Raw genomic sequence first — 14,392 nt, 5'->3', positions numbered from 1 at the left:
TCTGACCAGAGTTGAATATTACCGTTGCTAAAGGTGTAATCCTTTTCCATACCTTCTGAAGCCCGGCCAATAAACTCCCAGAGACGGCTTCATCCTGCCCTGCCTTGTTGCTGAGACCCTCCTGGCCGATTCAAACCTCCTTGTATGCGCTCTCTCTGCCTTGTACTCAGCAATGCTGCGACTAGGAGATAGTGGACCACCCATGTGCGGGTGCATGAGAGATCGCCTCTGTGATGGTGGGGGTGAGCAGTAACAGCTGGGAGTGTCTTAGCAACATCCTAGCAACAAGGCAAGATGGGACAGTGCTATCTCTGGGAGCTTTCCGGCCAGGCTTCAGGAGGTATGTAAACGGCCTACACCTATAGCCAGGGCATTACAGGCGCACAGTTCATCATCTGCAGGCGCCCCTCACCTGCATAGGCAGATCTTTGGTGACGCAACCCTTTAAAAGAAGAGTCTTTGTTACTGTACTAGTGTGTGTTGGAGGCTAATGGTGTTGAACTGTCATGGCTGCCACTTCTTCTCTGTCTTTTGTGCACCATCCATCTCCAGGGACAAAATTAGCCTCCTATGGTTTATGAAGAGAGCCACACAGGGGGGTTGTGGGCCCTGAAGTGGTCATTGGACTAGGAGAGAGGTGAGGTGCGGGTGATGGGACACAGGCCTCGTCTCTTATCTACTGTGCTGGAATTCTTCCACTTCTACGCAGAGCTGCCTTATCGGGGCCCCAAGGACGCCCTTTACTGTAATGTTCTGTAATCCGTCTTTGGAATGGTTGTCATTTGTCAGCTCAGCTCACCCCAGAGCAACATTTTATACTGCGGCTGAGAAGGTTCTAGAGAAGCTCACCATGGAAACATTTGTTTCGTTTTGGATTTGTTTATTGACTTCATAATTTAGTTTACCATATTGGTTATGTTAGAATGGTTCGTTTTCGGAATTCATTTCATATCAGATTGGATGTCGCTCCACTTCCTTAAACTGAACCTCTCCAAAACCAAGTTTCTTGTCTTCCCCCCAGCCCGAACCCCACCCCCCATTGACTTCTCCATCACATCCAACAACGCCACCATCAAACCCGCCCCGCAGGCCAGAGTACTGGGTGTCATTCTGGACTCCAACCTATCCTTCCAGCCCCAAGTCCAATCTTTAATAAACTCGTGCAGACTCCACCTCCGCAACATGCAGACTCCACCTCCGCAACATGCAGACTCCACCTCCGCAACATGCAGACTCCACCTCCGCAACATGCAGACTCCACCTCCGCAACATCGCCAAAATCCGCACGTTCCTAACTCCAGAAACCACTGAACAGCTCATCCACTCCCTCATCATATCACGACTCGACTACTGCAACTCCCTCCTCACTGGCCTGCCTCGCCGCTGGGTATCCCCGCTTCAGTCCATCCTGAATACGGCAGCCAGACTCATTCACCTCACCAACCGCTCCGTCTCCGCCACCCCCCTCTGCCAATCCCTCCACTGGCCTCCACTCAGTGTCCTCCATCCCCCTCTGCCAATCCCTCCACTGGCCTCCACTCAGTGTCCTCCACCCCCCTCTGCCAATCCCTCCACTGGCCTCCACTCAGTGTCCTCCACCCCCCTCTGCCAATCCCTCCACTGGCCTCCACTCAGTGTCCTCCTCCACCCCCCTCTGCCAATCCCTCCACTGACCTCCATTCAGTGTCCTCCACCCCCCTCTGCCAATCCCTCCACTGGCCTCCACTCAGTGTCCTCCACCCCCCTCTGCCAATCCCTCCACTGGCCTCCACTCAGTGTCCTCCACCCCCCTCTGCCAATCCCTCCACTGACCTCCATTCAGTGTCCTCCACCCCCCTCTGCCAATCCCTCCACTGGCTTCCGATTGCGCAACGGATCAAATTCAAAATCCTAACACTGACGTACAAAGCCGTCCACCATACTGCACCGTACTACATCACTGACCTAATATCCAAGTACCACCCAGCACGCACACTCCGCTCCTCACAAGACCTCCTTCTCTCTAGTTCCCTGGTCTCCTCCTCCCATGCCCGCCTCCAGGACTTCTCCAGGGTGTCACCCATCCTCTGGAACTCCCTACCCCAATCCATCAAACTATCACCTACTCTCCTCTCCTTTAGGCGCACCCTGAAAACCCACCTCTTCAGGGAAGCCTACCCCACCCCCTGCTAACTTGCCGACCTCCTCCACTCTTCCTACCACTCCATCCCCCACAGCTATCTCCTCCTGTGCCACCATCCCCTCCCTCCTAGATTGTAAGCTCGAAAGAGCAGGGCCCTCGATCCCCTCATGTTTTGCATTGTATTGGTATTGTTTTGTCCCCCTTTGTAATGTACAGCGCTGAGCGAACTATTGGCGCTTTATAAATACTGTATAATAATAATCTATTCGGATTTCTTTCGTATATTGGGATTCGGTTTGCATACTCGTTTTCAGATGGATTAGAATTTCGGAAGCTGGCTATATTCATTCTATTCTTATCATCTTATGTCACTTTTAAACCTTACTGTATTGCAATGTGTTTCGATTTCGAAATCATTTTCAAATTCGAAGATTAATTTGAATTTCGAAATGGAAACGTATTACAATAAATACAGGAAGATATAAAAGTGACAGAAGATGATGACAAGAATGGAATCGAAGGCAAATTCATTTTCAATTGCTGATAAATTCATTTTCAAATTCATTATTTCATTTCGTTATTTTATATTCGTTGAAATTCATTACTATTGTGATTTGGAAATTCGGATACATCTGAATCTCTGAATCACGAATGGTCCATCTGAATTTCGATTCGTAACAAAACGAATTGCACATTTCTAGAAGGTTCTCATGTATCCAGGTCATGGGATATATCCTGTAGTAGTTGGTCCCGTTCAACTGGACTTGTCCTGTAATGTTGAAAACGTTTCGTAAGTCATGCAAGCAGCTTCTTCAGTTCTAATGGGTGTCAGGAAGATACCCCAACATTTATATCCACACGGGGAGCAATGACGCTCTTCTGGGTAGAGACATTATAACATCCTTACCTTGCTGGTTTGACAATACACACCTTCAGCCATGTGACTCAAAGGATTAACACATATGCAGATTACCAAGGATGGGATTGTGTACCTAGAACGGGGGGGGGGGGGGGGGGGGTCCACAACTATAACACCTCCCATCTTCTTCTTGGACAATCAGCATCTGCTTTCACAAATGGCATGGTGATTGGATTATGGCAGCCTTTCTCAGCAAAGAGGAACTCTTGAAATAACATTCTGGTGTCAGGGAACCCTGACAGGGAAACGACTATATCTACAACTCATGGAACATTAGTGTGATGGTCAGTGGAAGAATGCTCCTCACACTTGTGGTCATTGGGAAGAGTTTCCCCTTTACAGATAGCTAAAAAAGATCTGTGGTGTCAGTGGGAACTTATGTGATTGGCAGAAATTGCTCAAGGAACCACGAGCAACCTCTGGAGGAACCCTAGGATTCCATGGAACCATGGTTGAGAAACGTGGATTAAGCTGCCTTTGCAAAATTTTCCAATTTTGGTGAGCCTGTGCGAATTGTAGCCTCCGTTTTCTGTTCTTAGCTGACAGGGGTGGCACCCGGTGTGGTCTTCTGCTGCTGTAGCCCATCTGCTTCAAGGTTTGATGTGTTGTGCATTCAGAGATGATATTTTGCATACCTTGGATGTAATGAGAGGTTATTTGAGTTACTGTTGCCTTTCTATTATCTCCAACCAGTCTGCTTATTCTCCTCCGACCTCTGATATCAGCAAGGCATTTTCCTCCACACAACTGCCACTCACTGGATATTTTCTCTTTTTCGGACCATTCTCTGTAAACCCTAGAGATGGTTGTGCCTGAAAATCCCAGTAGATCAGCAGTTTTTTAAATACTCAGACCAGCCCGTCTGAACGTGGCATAGTTGTTGGTGCCAAAATCACGTAAATCCCCTTTCTTCCCCATTCTAATGCTCGGTTTGAACTTCAGCAAGTCGTCTTCACCACGTCCAGATGCCTAAATGCTTTGAGTTGCTGCCATGTGATTGGCTTATTAGAAATTTGTGTTACCAAGCAACTGAACAGGTGGACCTAATAAAGAGACCGGTGAGTGTAAACGCAGTTCATATCTAAACACAGCTTTTTACCCTTCCCCCTAGATTATAAGACCCTTCCCCCTAGATTGTAAGACCCTTCCCCCTAGATTGTAAGACCCTTCCCCCTAGATTGTAAGACCCTTCCCCTAGATTGTAAGACCCTTCCCCCTAGATTGTAAGACCCTTCCCCCTAGATTGTAAGACCCTTCCCCCTAGATTGTAAGACCCTTCCCCCTAGATTGTAAGACCCTTCCCCCTAGATTGTAAAACCCTTCCCCCTAGATTGTAAGACCCTTCCCCCTAGATTGTAAGACCCTTCCCCCTAGATTGTAAGACCCTTCCCCCTAGATTGTAAGACCCTTTCCCCTAGATTGTAAACCCCTTCCCCCTAGATTGTAAACCCCTTCCCCCTAGATTGTAAACCCCTTCCCCCTAGATTGTAAGACCCTTCCCCCTAGATTGTAAGACCCTTCCCCCTAGATTATAAGACCCTTCCCCCTAGATTGTAAACCCCTTCCCCCTAGATTGTAAGACCCTTCCCCCTAGATTGTAAACCCCTTCCCCCTAGATTATAAGACCCTTCCCCCTAGATTGTAAACCCCTTCCCCCTAGATTGTAAACCCCTTCCCCCTAGATTGTAATCCCCTTCCCCCTAGATTGTAAGACCCTTCCCCCTAGATTGTAAACCCCTTCCCCCTAGATTATAAGACCCTTCCTCCTAGATTGTAAACCCCTTCCCCCTAGATTGTAAACCCCTTCCCCCTAGATTGTAAACCCCTTCCCCCTAGATTGTAAGACCCTTCCCCCTAGATTGTAAGACCCTTCCCCCTAGATTGTAAACCCCTTCCCCCTAGATTGTAAACCCCTTCCCCCTAGATTGTAAGACCCTTCCCCCTAGATTGTAAGACCCTTCCCCCTAGATTGTAAGACCCTTCCCCCTAGATTGTAAACCCCTTCCCCCTAGATTGTAAGACCCTTCCCCCTAGATTGTAAACCCCTTCCCCTTAGATTGTAAACCCCTTCCCCCTATATTATAAGACCCTTCCCCCTAGATTGTAAGACCCTTCCTCCTAGATTGTAAACCCCTTCCCCCTAGATTGTAAGACCCTTACCCCTAGATTGTAAACTCCTTCCCCCTAGATTGTAAGACCCTTCCCCCTAGATTGTAAGACCCTTCCCCCTAGATTGTAAGACCCTTACCCCTAGATTGTAAGACCCTTCCTCCTAGATTGTAAACCCCTTCCCCCTAGATTGTAAGACCCTTCCCCCTAGATTGTAAACTCCTTCCCCCTAGATTGTAAGACCCTTCCCCCTAGATTGTAAGACCCTTCCCCCTAGATTGTAAGACCCTTCCCCCTAGATTGTAAACTCCTTCCCCCTAGATTGTAAGACCCTTCCCCCTAGATTGTAAACCCCTTCCCCCTAGATTGTAAGACCCTTCCCCCTAGATTGTAAACTCCTTCCCCCTAGATTGTAAGACCCTTCCCCCTAGATTGTAAGACCCTTCCCCCTAGATTGTAAGACCCTTCCCCCTAGATTGTAAACTCCTTCCCCCTAGATTGTAAGACCCTTCCCCCTAGATTGTAAGACCCTTCCCCCTAGATTGTAAGACCCTTCCCCCTAGATTGTAAGACCCTTCCCCCTAGATTGTAAGACCCTTACCCCTAGATTGTAAGACCCTTCCTCCTAGATTGTAAACCCCTTCCCCCTAGATTGTAAGACCCTTCCCCCTAGATTGTAAACTCCTTCCCCCTAGATTGTAAGACCCTTCCCCCTAGATTGTAAGACCCTTCCCCCTAGATTGTAAGACCCTTCCCCCTAGATTGTAAGACCCTTCCCCCTAGATTGTAAACTCCTTCCCCCTAGATTGTAAGACCCTTCCCCCTAGATTGTAAGACCCTTCCCCCTAGATTGTAAGACCCTTCCCCCTAGATTGTAAGACCCTTCCCCCTAGATTGTAAGACCCTTCCCCCTAGATTGTAAGACCCTTCCCCCTAGATTGTAAGACCCTTACCCCTAGATTGTAAGACCCTTACCCCTAGATTGTAAGACCCTTCCTCCTAGATTGTAAACCCCTTCCCCCTAGATTGTAAGACCCTTCCCCCTAGATTGTAAACTCCTTCCCCCTAGATTGTAAGACCCTTCCCCCTAGATTGTAAGACCCTTCCCCCTAGATTGTAAGACCCTTCCCCCTAGATTGTAAGACCCTTCCCCCTAGATTTTAAGACCCTTCCCCCTAGATTGTAAACTCCTTCCCCCTAGATTGTAAGACCCTTCCCCCTAGATTGTAAGACCCTTCCCCCTAGATTGTAAGACCCTTGCCCCTAGATTGTAAGACCCTTACCCCTAGATTGTAAGACCCTTCCTCCTAGATTGTAAACCCCTTCCCCCTAGATTGTAAGACCCTTCCCCCTAGATTGTAAACTCCTTCCCCCTAGATTGTAAGACCCTTCCCCCTAGATTGTAAGACCCTTCCCCCTAGATTGTAAGACCCTTACCCCTAGATTGTAAGACCCTTCCTCCTAGATTATAAGACCCTTCCCCCTAGATTGTAAACTCCTTCCCCCTAGATTGTAAACTCCTTCCCCCTAGATTGTAAAACCCTTCCTCCTAGATTGTAAACCCCTTCCCCCTAGATTATAAGACCCTTCCCCCTAGATTGTAAACTCCTTCCCCCTAGATTGTAAGACCCTTCCCCCTAGATTGTAAGACCCTTCCCCCTAGATTGTAAGACCCTTACCCCTAGATTGTAAGACCCTTCCTCCTAGATTATAAACTCCTTCCCCCTAGATTGTAAGACCCTTACCCCTAGATTGTAAGACCCTTACCCCTAGATTGTAAACCCCTTCCTCCTAGATTGTAAGCTCTAATGAGCCGGGCCCTCTGTTTCCTCTTGTACCAAATTGTATTGTAACTGGAATGTCCGCCTTCATTTTGTAAAGTGCTGAGCAAACTGTTGGCGCCATATAAATTCTGTATAATAATAATAATTTTATCTGCCTGTGTGAATGAGCCCCAATACAAAAGTTGGGTCTAACTGACTAAACTGCTATAAATACGATTTGTGTTTGATCATTGTAGGCACGCAGATGCAAAGCTGATTTGGGAGGTAAAAGTTATATTGTGATTGGTCGGCTTGGGGTACACACAGTTCTTATTTCAGTTAGTGTAATAAATAAGAGCCGTCCACGAGAAGCACTGCTTCAAAATCTCGTATATTCGAGAAAAGATCACCACACCAGTAATTACAGAGCCTGACATTGTTTATTGCATGATAAGCAATATACCAGGGTTGAGCAGTGCCCCCTTCATGGGGGCTGGAGGTGCTGGATGAGAAAGATGGTGGACTCAGGGAACATAGAAGGGATCAGGAATGAGTTGGCCGTCTTCAGAAGTGGTTGGTGATAGACTGGAGAACGGTTGGCTGATCCAATGATCCAGCCATGTGCAGTTGAAGAGAACCGTTGAGGATTTAAAATGGGGATGGTGTTGCTCGCTTGCATTGTAAAGGTGCCAATTTCAGGTTGTCACCCCAATCTTCACCACACTTCCTGCATTATGTAACGTCTTCTGTCTGTCTTGTTCCCTCCTATGATTATACCTAACATCTGTCTTTTGTTTCTTTCAGAAAAGACCAAAGCCAAAGATTCCTATCCTCCATTTTAAAGAAGCCAAACCGCCATTTATTATCTGCGTCAAGCTGGTGAGTGAGAAGATCTGGAATGCCGAGAGCTGTGTCCCCTATTGTTCTGTGTACAGGGTGCCAGGATGGGAGCTATATACCCCATTTAGTATAAGTGGATTAGGTGAGGGGCAGGAGGTGGCTGTGCCCCCCATTATATGGGGGCTTTGTGACTGTGCACCCCATTGTTCTGTATATGAGGGTTCTGTGAAGAGACCGGAGCAGGAGGTGGCCGTGTACGCAATAGTCTATATATAGGGGTTCTCTAAGATTGGGGCAGGAGGTGACTCTGTATCCCTTTGCTTTGTATTGGAGATATTGAAGGAGACTGGGGCTGGGTCTTCCAAGACTGTGTCTAGTCACTCTGTATACAGGGGTTCTGTGAGAAGCCTGGGGCTGGAGGTGAGTGACTATGTACCCCAGTAAATCTGTATATGGAGGTTGTGTGAGGAGACTGGGGCTGGAGGTGACCATGTACCCCATTAATTCTGTATATTGGGGTTCTGTGAGAAGCGTGAGGATGGAGGTAAACATGTACCCCAATAATTCTGTATGTAGGGGTTGTGTGAGGAGACTGGGTCTGGAGGGGATTGTATACCCCCAATATTTCTGTATTTGTGGGTTGTGTGAGATGGCTGGGGGTAACTGTGTACCACATTAATTTTGTATATGGGGGGTTGTGCGAGGAGAATAACGCTGGAGGTAACTGCACCCCATTATTTTTGTATATGGGGGTTGTGTGAGTAGACTGTGGGCTGACTGTACCCCATTAATTCTGCATAAGGGGGTTGTGTGAGCTGGCTGGGGGTAACTGTGCACCCCATTCATTTTGTATATGGAGGGATTGTGTGAGAATGAGGCTGGAGGTGACTGTGCCCCATTAATTCTGTATTTGAGGGTTGTGTGAGGAGCCTGGGGGTGATTTGTACCCCATTAATTCTGTATATGGGAGTGAGATGGCTGGGGGTAACTGTGTACCCCCTTAATTTTGTATATGGGGGTTGTGTGAGGAGAATGAGACTGGAGGTGACTGTACCCCATTAATTCTGTATATATAGAGGTTCTGTGAGAAGCCTGGGGCTGGAGGTGACTGTACCCCATTCATTCTGTATATAGGGGTTCTGTGAGAAGCCTGGGGCTGGAGGTGACTGTACCCCATTCATTCTGTATATAGGGGTTCTGTGAGAAGCCTGGGGCTGGAGGTGACTGTGCCCCATTCATTCTGTATATAGGGGTTCTGTGAGAAGCCGGGGGCTGGAGGTGACTGTACCCCATTCATTCTGTATATAGGGGTTCTGTGAGAAGCCTGGGGCTGGAGGTGACTGTACCCCATTCATTCTGTATATAGGGGTTCTGTGAGAAGCCGGGGGCTGGAGGTGACTGTACCCCATTCATTCTGTATATAGGGGTTCTGTGAGAAGCCGGGGGCTGGAGGTGACTGTACCCCATTAATTCTGTATTTGAGGGTTGTGTTCAGGGCCAGTCAGGGGGTGGCTGTGTACCTCATTATCCTGTATATTTGGGGTTCTCTCATGCTGTTCCTCGCTGCTGAAGGAATTTAAGCGAAGAGTCAGTTGCTGAGCAAATATTATTCATCGGGACATAAACACAGCGAGCCGGTTGGCTTCAATAACGCCGATAGATGTGGCCGGCCGCCTGCTGCTTTCATTGAGTAAAAATTCTTTGAAAATTGTATTTTTCCTTCTGAAGGAGATTTAGCAGAACAAAGAGCTCGCCGCTGGGGGTTGGTTTGATGATCTCCAGCTTAGGAGGAGATTGTAGAAGCCACATTAAAGGGGGGCTCTGCCCTGAACATCAGACCTTTTTCTTTTTTCCATGCCTGACACAATGGCAGAGACATAAATTTAGAATATTTGATGTTGTTTCTCTGCTTTTATTTGCTGCCCACATCTGACACCATGTGGAAAGGCGCCCCGCTCTCTGATGTGGAGAGAGAGAAGTGTAATTAGGGAGGAATGTCAGATAGGAGAGCGGCGCGCCTCCCCGCACACGCTCCTGTCATGTGGTCACATTGAAGTAGCAGCTTCTAAACTCTTTATTGGTTTTGGTCTGATCAGAAACACGTGCGGGGATGGTAGAGGAGGGGAAGCAGCTCAGCAAACCTGCAACTGCTTTGTGTTTGAAATTGTATATTTTATTAGACATTTTTGGATGTTTGATTTTTTTTTTGTGTCTTTTTGGTCTATTATCCATGTTGGGCTCATTTTGCTATTTATACACCTCATTGTTGAAGGGTCAGACCACCATGAAGTGATTTCTGTGCTGACTAGATGCCAAAATCACACATGAAAGGTCACATATAATATTGTATTCCAATACATCATCTATGAATTTAGAGTATTCTGTAGGTGAATTTCTCGTTTATTTCATGCCTCATCTTCTTGACATATAGGCCATCCTGTCCAGCAAAACAGTGGCAGAGATTGGGACAAACCAGAACACTACCGGGACACCGATTATCCATAGAGTGTATATCTTAGAAAAGAAAACTACTGCTGGAACTGTCCCAGCTCCACTGGCGGGGTTCTAGTACGCCCCAAACCATCACTGTCACTGTTGCTCCACTGGCGGGGTTCTAGTACGCCCCAAACCATCACTGTCACTCTTGCTCCACTGGCGGGGTTCTAGTACGCCCCAATCCATCACTGTCACTCTTGCTCCACTGGCGGGGGTTCTAGTACGCCCCAAGCCATCACTGTCACTCTTGCTCCACTGGAGGGTTCTAGTCTGCCCCAAACCATCACTGTCACCCTTGCTCCACTGGCGGGGTTCTAGTCTGCCCCAAACCATCACTGTCACTGTTGCTCCACTGGCGGGGTTCTAGTACGCCCCAAACCATCACTGTCACTCTTGCTCCACTGGCGGGGTTCTAGTCTGCCCCAAACCATCACTGTCACTCTTGCTCCACTGGAGGGTTCTAGTCTGCCCCAAACCATCACTGTCACCCTTGCTCCACTGGCGGGGTTCTAGTACGCCCCAAACCATCACTGTCACTCTTGCTCCACTGGCGGGGTTCTAGTCTGCCCCCAACACATCACTGTCACTCCACTGGCGGGGTTCTAGTACGCCCCAAACCATCACTGTCACTCTTGCTCCACTGGAGGGTTCTAGTCTGCCCCAAACCATCACTGGCGGGGTGCTAGCCTGCCCCCAACACATCACTGTCACTCTTGCTCCACTGGCAAGGTTCTCGTCTGCCAACACATCACTGTCACTCTTGCTCCACTGGCGGGGTTCTCGTCTGCCCCCAACACATCACTGTCACTCTTGCTCCACTGGCGGGGTTCTAGTACGCCCCAAACCATCACTGTCACTCTTGCTCCACTGGCGGGGTTCTAGTACGCCCCAAGCCATCACTGTCACCCTTGCTCCACTGGCGGGGTTCTAGTCTGCCCCAAACCATCACTGTCACTCTTGCTCCACTGGCGGGGTTCTAGTACACCCCAACACATCACTGTCACTCTTGCTCCACTGGCGGGGTTCTAGTACACCCCAACACATCACTGTCACTCTTGCTCCACTGGCGGGGTTCTAGTCTGCCCCAAGCCATCACTGTCACTCTTGCTCCACTGGAGGGTTCTAGTCTGCCCCAAACCATCACTGTCACTCTTGCTCCACTGGAGGGTTCTAGTCTGCCCCAAACCATCACTGTCACCCTTGCTCCACTGGCGGGGTTCTAGTACGCCCCAAACCATCACTGTCACTCTTGCTCCACTGGCGGGGTTTTAGTACACCCCAACACATCACTGACACTCTTGCTCCACTGGCGGGGTTCTCGTCTGCCAACACATCACTGTCACTCTTGCTCCACTGGCGGGGTTCTAGTCTGCCCCCAACACATCACTGTCACTGTTGCTCCACTGGCGGGGTTCTAGTCTGCCCCCCAACACATCACTGTCACTCTTGCTCCACTGGCGGGGTTCTAGTACGCCCCCAACACATCACTGTCACTCTTGCTCCACTGGCGGGGTTCTAGTACACCCCAACACATCACTGTCACTCTTGCTCCACTGGCGGGGTTCTAGTACGCCCCAAACCATCACTGTCACTCTTGCTCCACTGGCGGGGTTTTAGTACACCCCAACACATCACTGTCACTCTTGCTCCACTGGTGGGGTTCTCGTCTGCCAACACATCACTGTCACTCTTGCTCCACTGGCGGGGTTCTAGTCTGCCCCCAACACATCACTGTCACTCCACTGGCGGGGTTCTAGTCTGCCCCCCAACACATCACTGTCACTCTTGCTCCACTGGCGGGGTTCTAGTACACCCCAACACATCACTGTCACTCTTGCTCCACTGGCGGGGTTCTAGTACACCCCAACACATCACTGTCACTCTTGCTCCACTGGCGGGGTTCTAGTACACCCCAACACATCACTGTCACTCTTGCTCCACTGGCGGGGTTCTAGTCTGCCCCCAACACATCACTGTCACTCTTGCTCCACTGGCGGGGTTCTAGTACGCCCCAACACATCACTGTCACTCTTGCTCCACTGGTGGGGTTCTAGTACGCCCCAACACATCACTGTCACTCTTGCTCCACTGGCGGGGTTCTAGTACGCCCCAAACCATCACTGTCACTCTTGCTCCACTGGCGGGGTTCTAGTACGCCCCAAACCATCACTGTCACTCTTGCTCCACTGGCGGGGTTCTAGTATGCCCCAAGCCATCACTGTCACTCTTGCTCCACTGGAGGGTTCTAGTCTGCCCCAAACCATCACTGTCACTCTTGCTCCACTGGCGGGGTTCTCGTCTGCCAACACATCACTGTCACTCTTGCTCCACTGGCGGGGTTCTAGTCTGCCCCCAACACATCACTGTCACTGTTGCTCCACTGGCGGGGTTCTAGTCTGCCCCCCAACACATCACTGTCACTCTTGCTCCACTGGCGGGGTTCTAGTACGCCCCCAACACATCACTGTCACTCTTGCTCCACTGGCGGGGTTCTAGTACACCCCAACACATCACTGTCACTCTTGCTCCACTGGCGGGGTTCTAGTACGCCCCAAACCATCACTGTCACTCTTGCTCCACTGGCGGGGTTCTAGTACGCCCCAAACCATCACTGTCACTCTTGCTCCACTGGCGGGGTTTTAGTACACCCCAAACCATCACTGTCACTCTTGCTCCACTGGAGGGTTCTAGTACGCCCCAAACCATCACTGGCGGGGTGCTAGCCTGCCCCCAACACATCACTGTCACTCTTGCTCCACTGGCGGGGTTCTCGTCTGCCAACACATCACTGTCACTCTTGCTCCACTGGCGGGGTTCTCGTCTGCCCCCAACACATCACTGTCACTCTTGCTCCACTGGCGGGGTTCTAGTACGCCCCAAACCATCACTGTCACTCTTGCTCCACTGGCGGGGTTCTAGTACGCCCCAAGCCATCACTGTCACTCTTGCTCCACTGGAGGGTTCTAGTCTGCCCCAAACCATCACTGTCACCCTTGCTCCACTGGCGGGGTTCTAGTCTGCCCCAAACCATCACTGTCACTGTTGCTCCACTGGCGGGGTTCTAGTACGCCCCAAACCATCACTGTCACTCTTGCTCCACTGGCGGGGTTCTAGTATGCCCCAAGCCATCACTGTCACTCTTGCTCCACTGGAGGGTTCTAGTCTGCCCCAAACCATCACTGTCACTCTTGCTCCACTGGCGGGGTTCTAGTACGCCCCAAACCATCACTGTCACTCTTGCTCCACTGGCGGGGTTCTAGTATGCCCCAAGCCATCACTGTCACTCTTGCTCCACTGGAGGGTTCTAGTCTGCCCCAAACCATCACTGTCACCCTTGCTCCACTGGCGGGGTTCTAGTACGCCCCAAACCATCACTGTCACTGTTGCTCCACTGGCGGGGTTCTAGTACGCCCCAAACCATCACTGTCACTCTTGCTCCACTGGCGGGGTTCTAGTATGCCCCAAGCCATCACTGTCACTCTTGCTCCACTGGAGGGTTCTAGTCTGCCCCAAACCATCACTGTCACTCTTGCTCCACTGGCGGGGTTCTAGTACGCCCCAAACCATCACTGTCACTCTTGCTCCACTGGCGGGGTTCTAGTATGCCCCAAGCCATCACTGTCACTCTTGCTCCACTGGAGGGTTCTAGTCTGCCCCAAACCATCACTGTCACCCTTGCTCCACTGGCGGGGTTCTAGTACGCCCCAAACCATCACTGTCACTCTTGCTCCACTGGCGGGGTTTTAGTACACCCCAACACATCACTGTCACTCTTGCTCCACTGGCGGGGTTCTCGTCTGCCAACACATCACTGTCACTCTTGCTCCACTGGCGGGGTTCTAGTCTGCCCCCAACACATCACTGTCACTCTTGCTCCACTGGCGGGGTTCTAGTACGCCCCCAACACATCACTGTCACTCTTGCTCCACTGGCGGGGTTCTAGTACACCCCAACACATCACTGTCACTCTTGCTCCACTGGCGGGGTTCTAGTACACCCCAACACATCACTGTCACTCTTGCTCCACTGGCGGGGTTCTAGTACGCCCCAAACCATCACTGTCACTCTTGCTCCACTGGCGGGGTTTTAGTACACCCCAAACCATCACTGTCACTCTTGCTCCACTGGCGGGGTTCTCGTCTG

The 14,392-nt window shown here is 50.2% G+C and overlaps 1 protein-coding gene across 2 annotated transcripts in view; it reads left to right on the top strand.

Moving 5' to 3' along the window:
* QTGAL (queuosine-tRNA galactosyltransferase) overlaps window positions 1–14,392 on the top strand; it is a 405,856-nt gene that overhangs the window by 385,504 nt on the left and 5,960 nt on the right. For both annotated transcript variants that reach the window (XM_089661795.1, XM_089661797.1), the window contains one exon: window positions 7,718–7,792. In XM_089661795.1, the coding sequence (XP_089517921.1) occupies window positions 7,718–7,792 (75 nt within the window). The remainder of the gene's footprint in view (window positions 1–7,717; window positions 7,793–14,392) is intronic.

Source organism: Staurois parvus, unplaced genomic scaffold, assembly GCF_062004578.1.
Source record: "Staurois parvus isolate SC_StPar_1 unplaced genomic scaffold, SC_StPar_1.0 ptg001387l, whole genome shotgun sequence".
Lineage (NCBI taxonomy): Eukaryota > Metazoa > Chordata > Amphibia > Anura > Ranidae > Staurois > Staurois parvus.
This window is presented reverse-complemented; position numbering and strand designations above follow the sequence as displayed.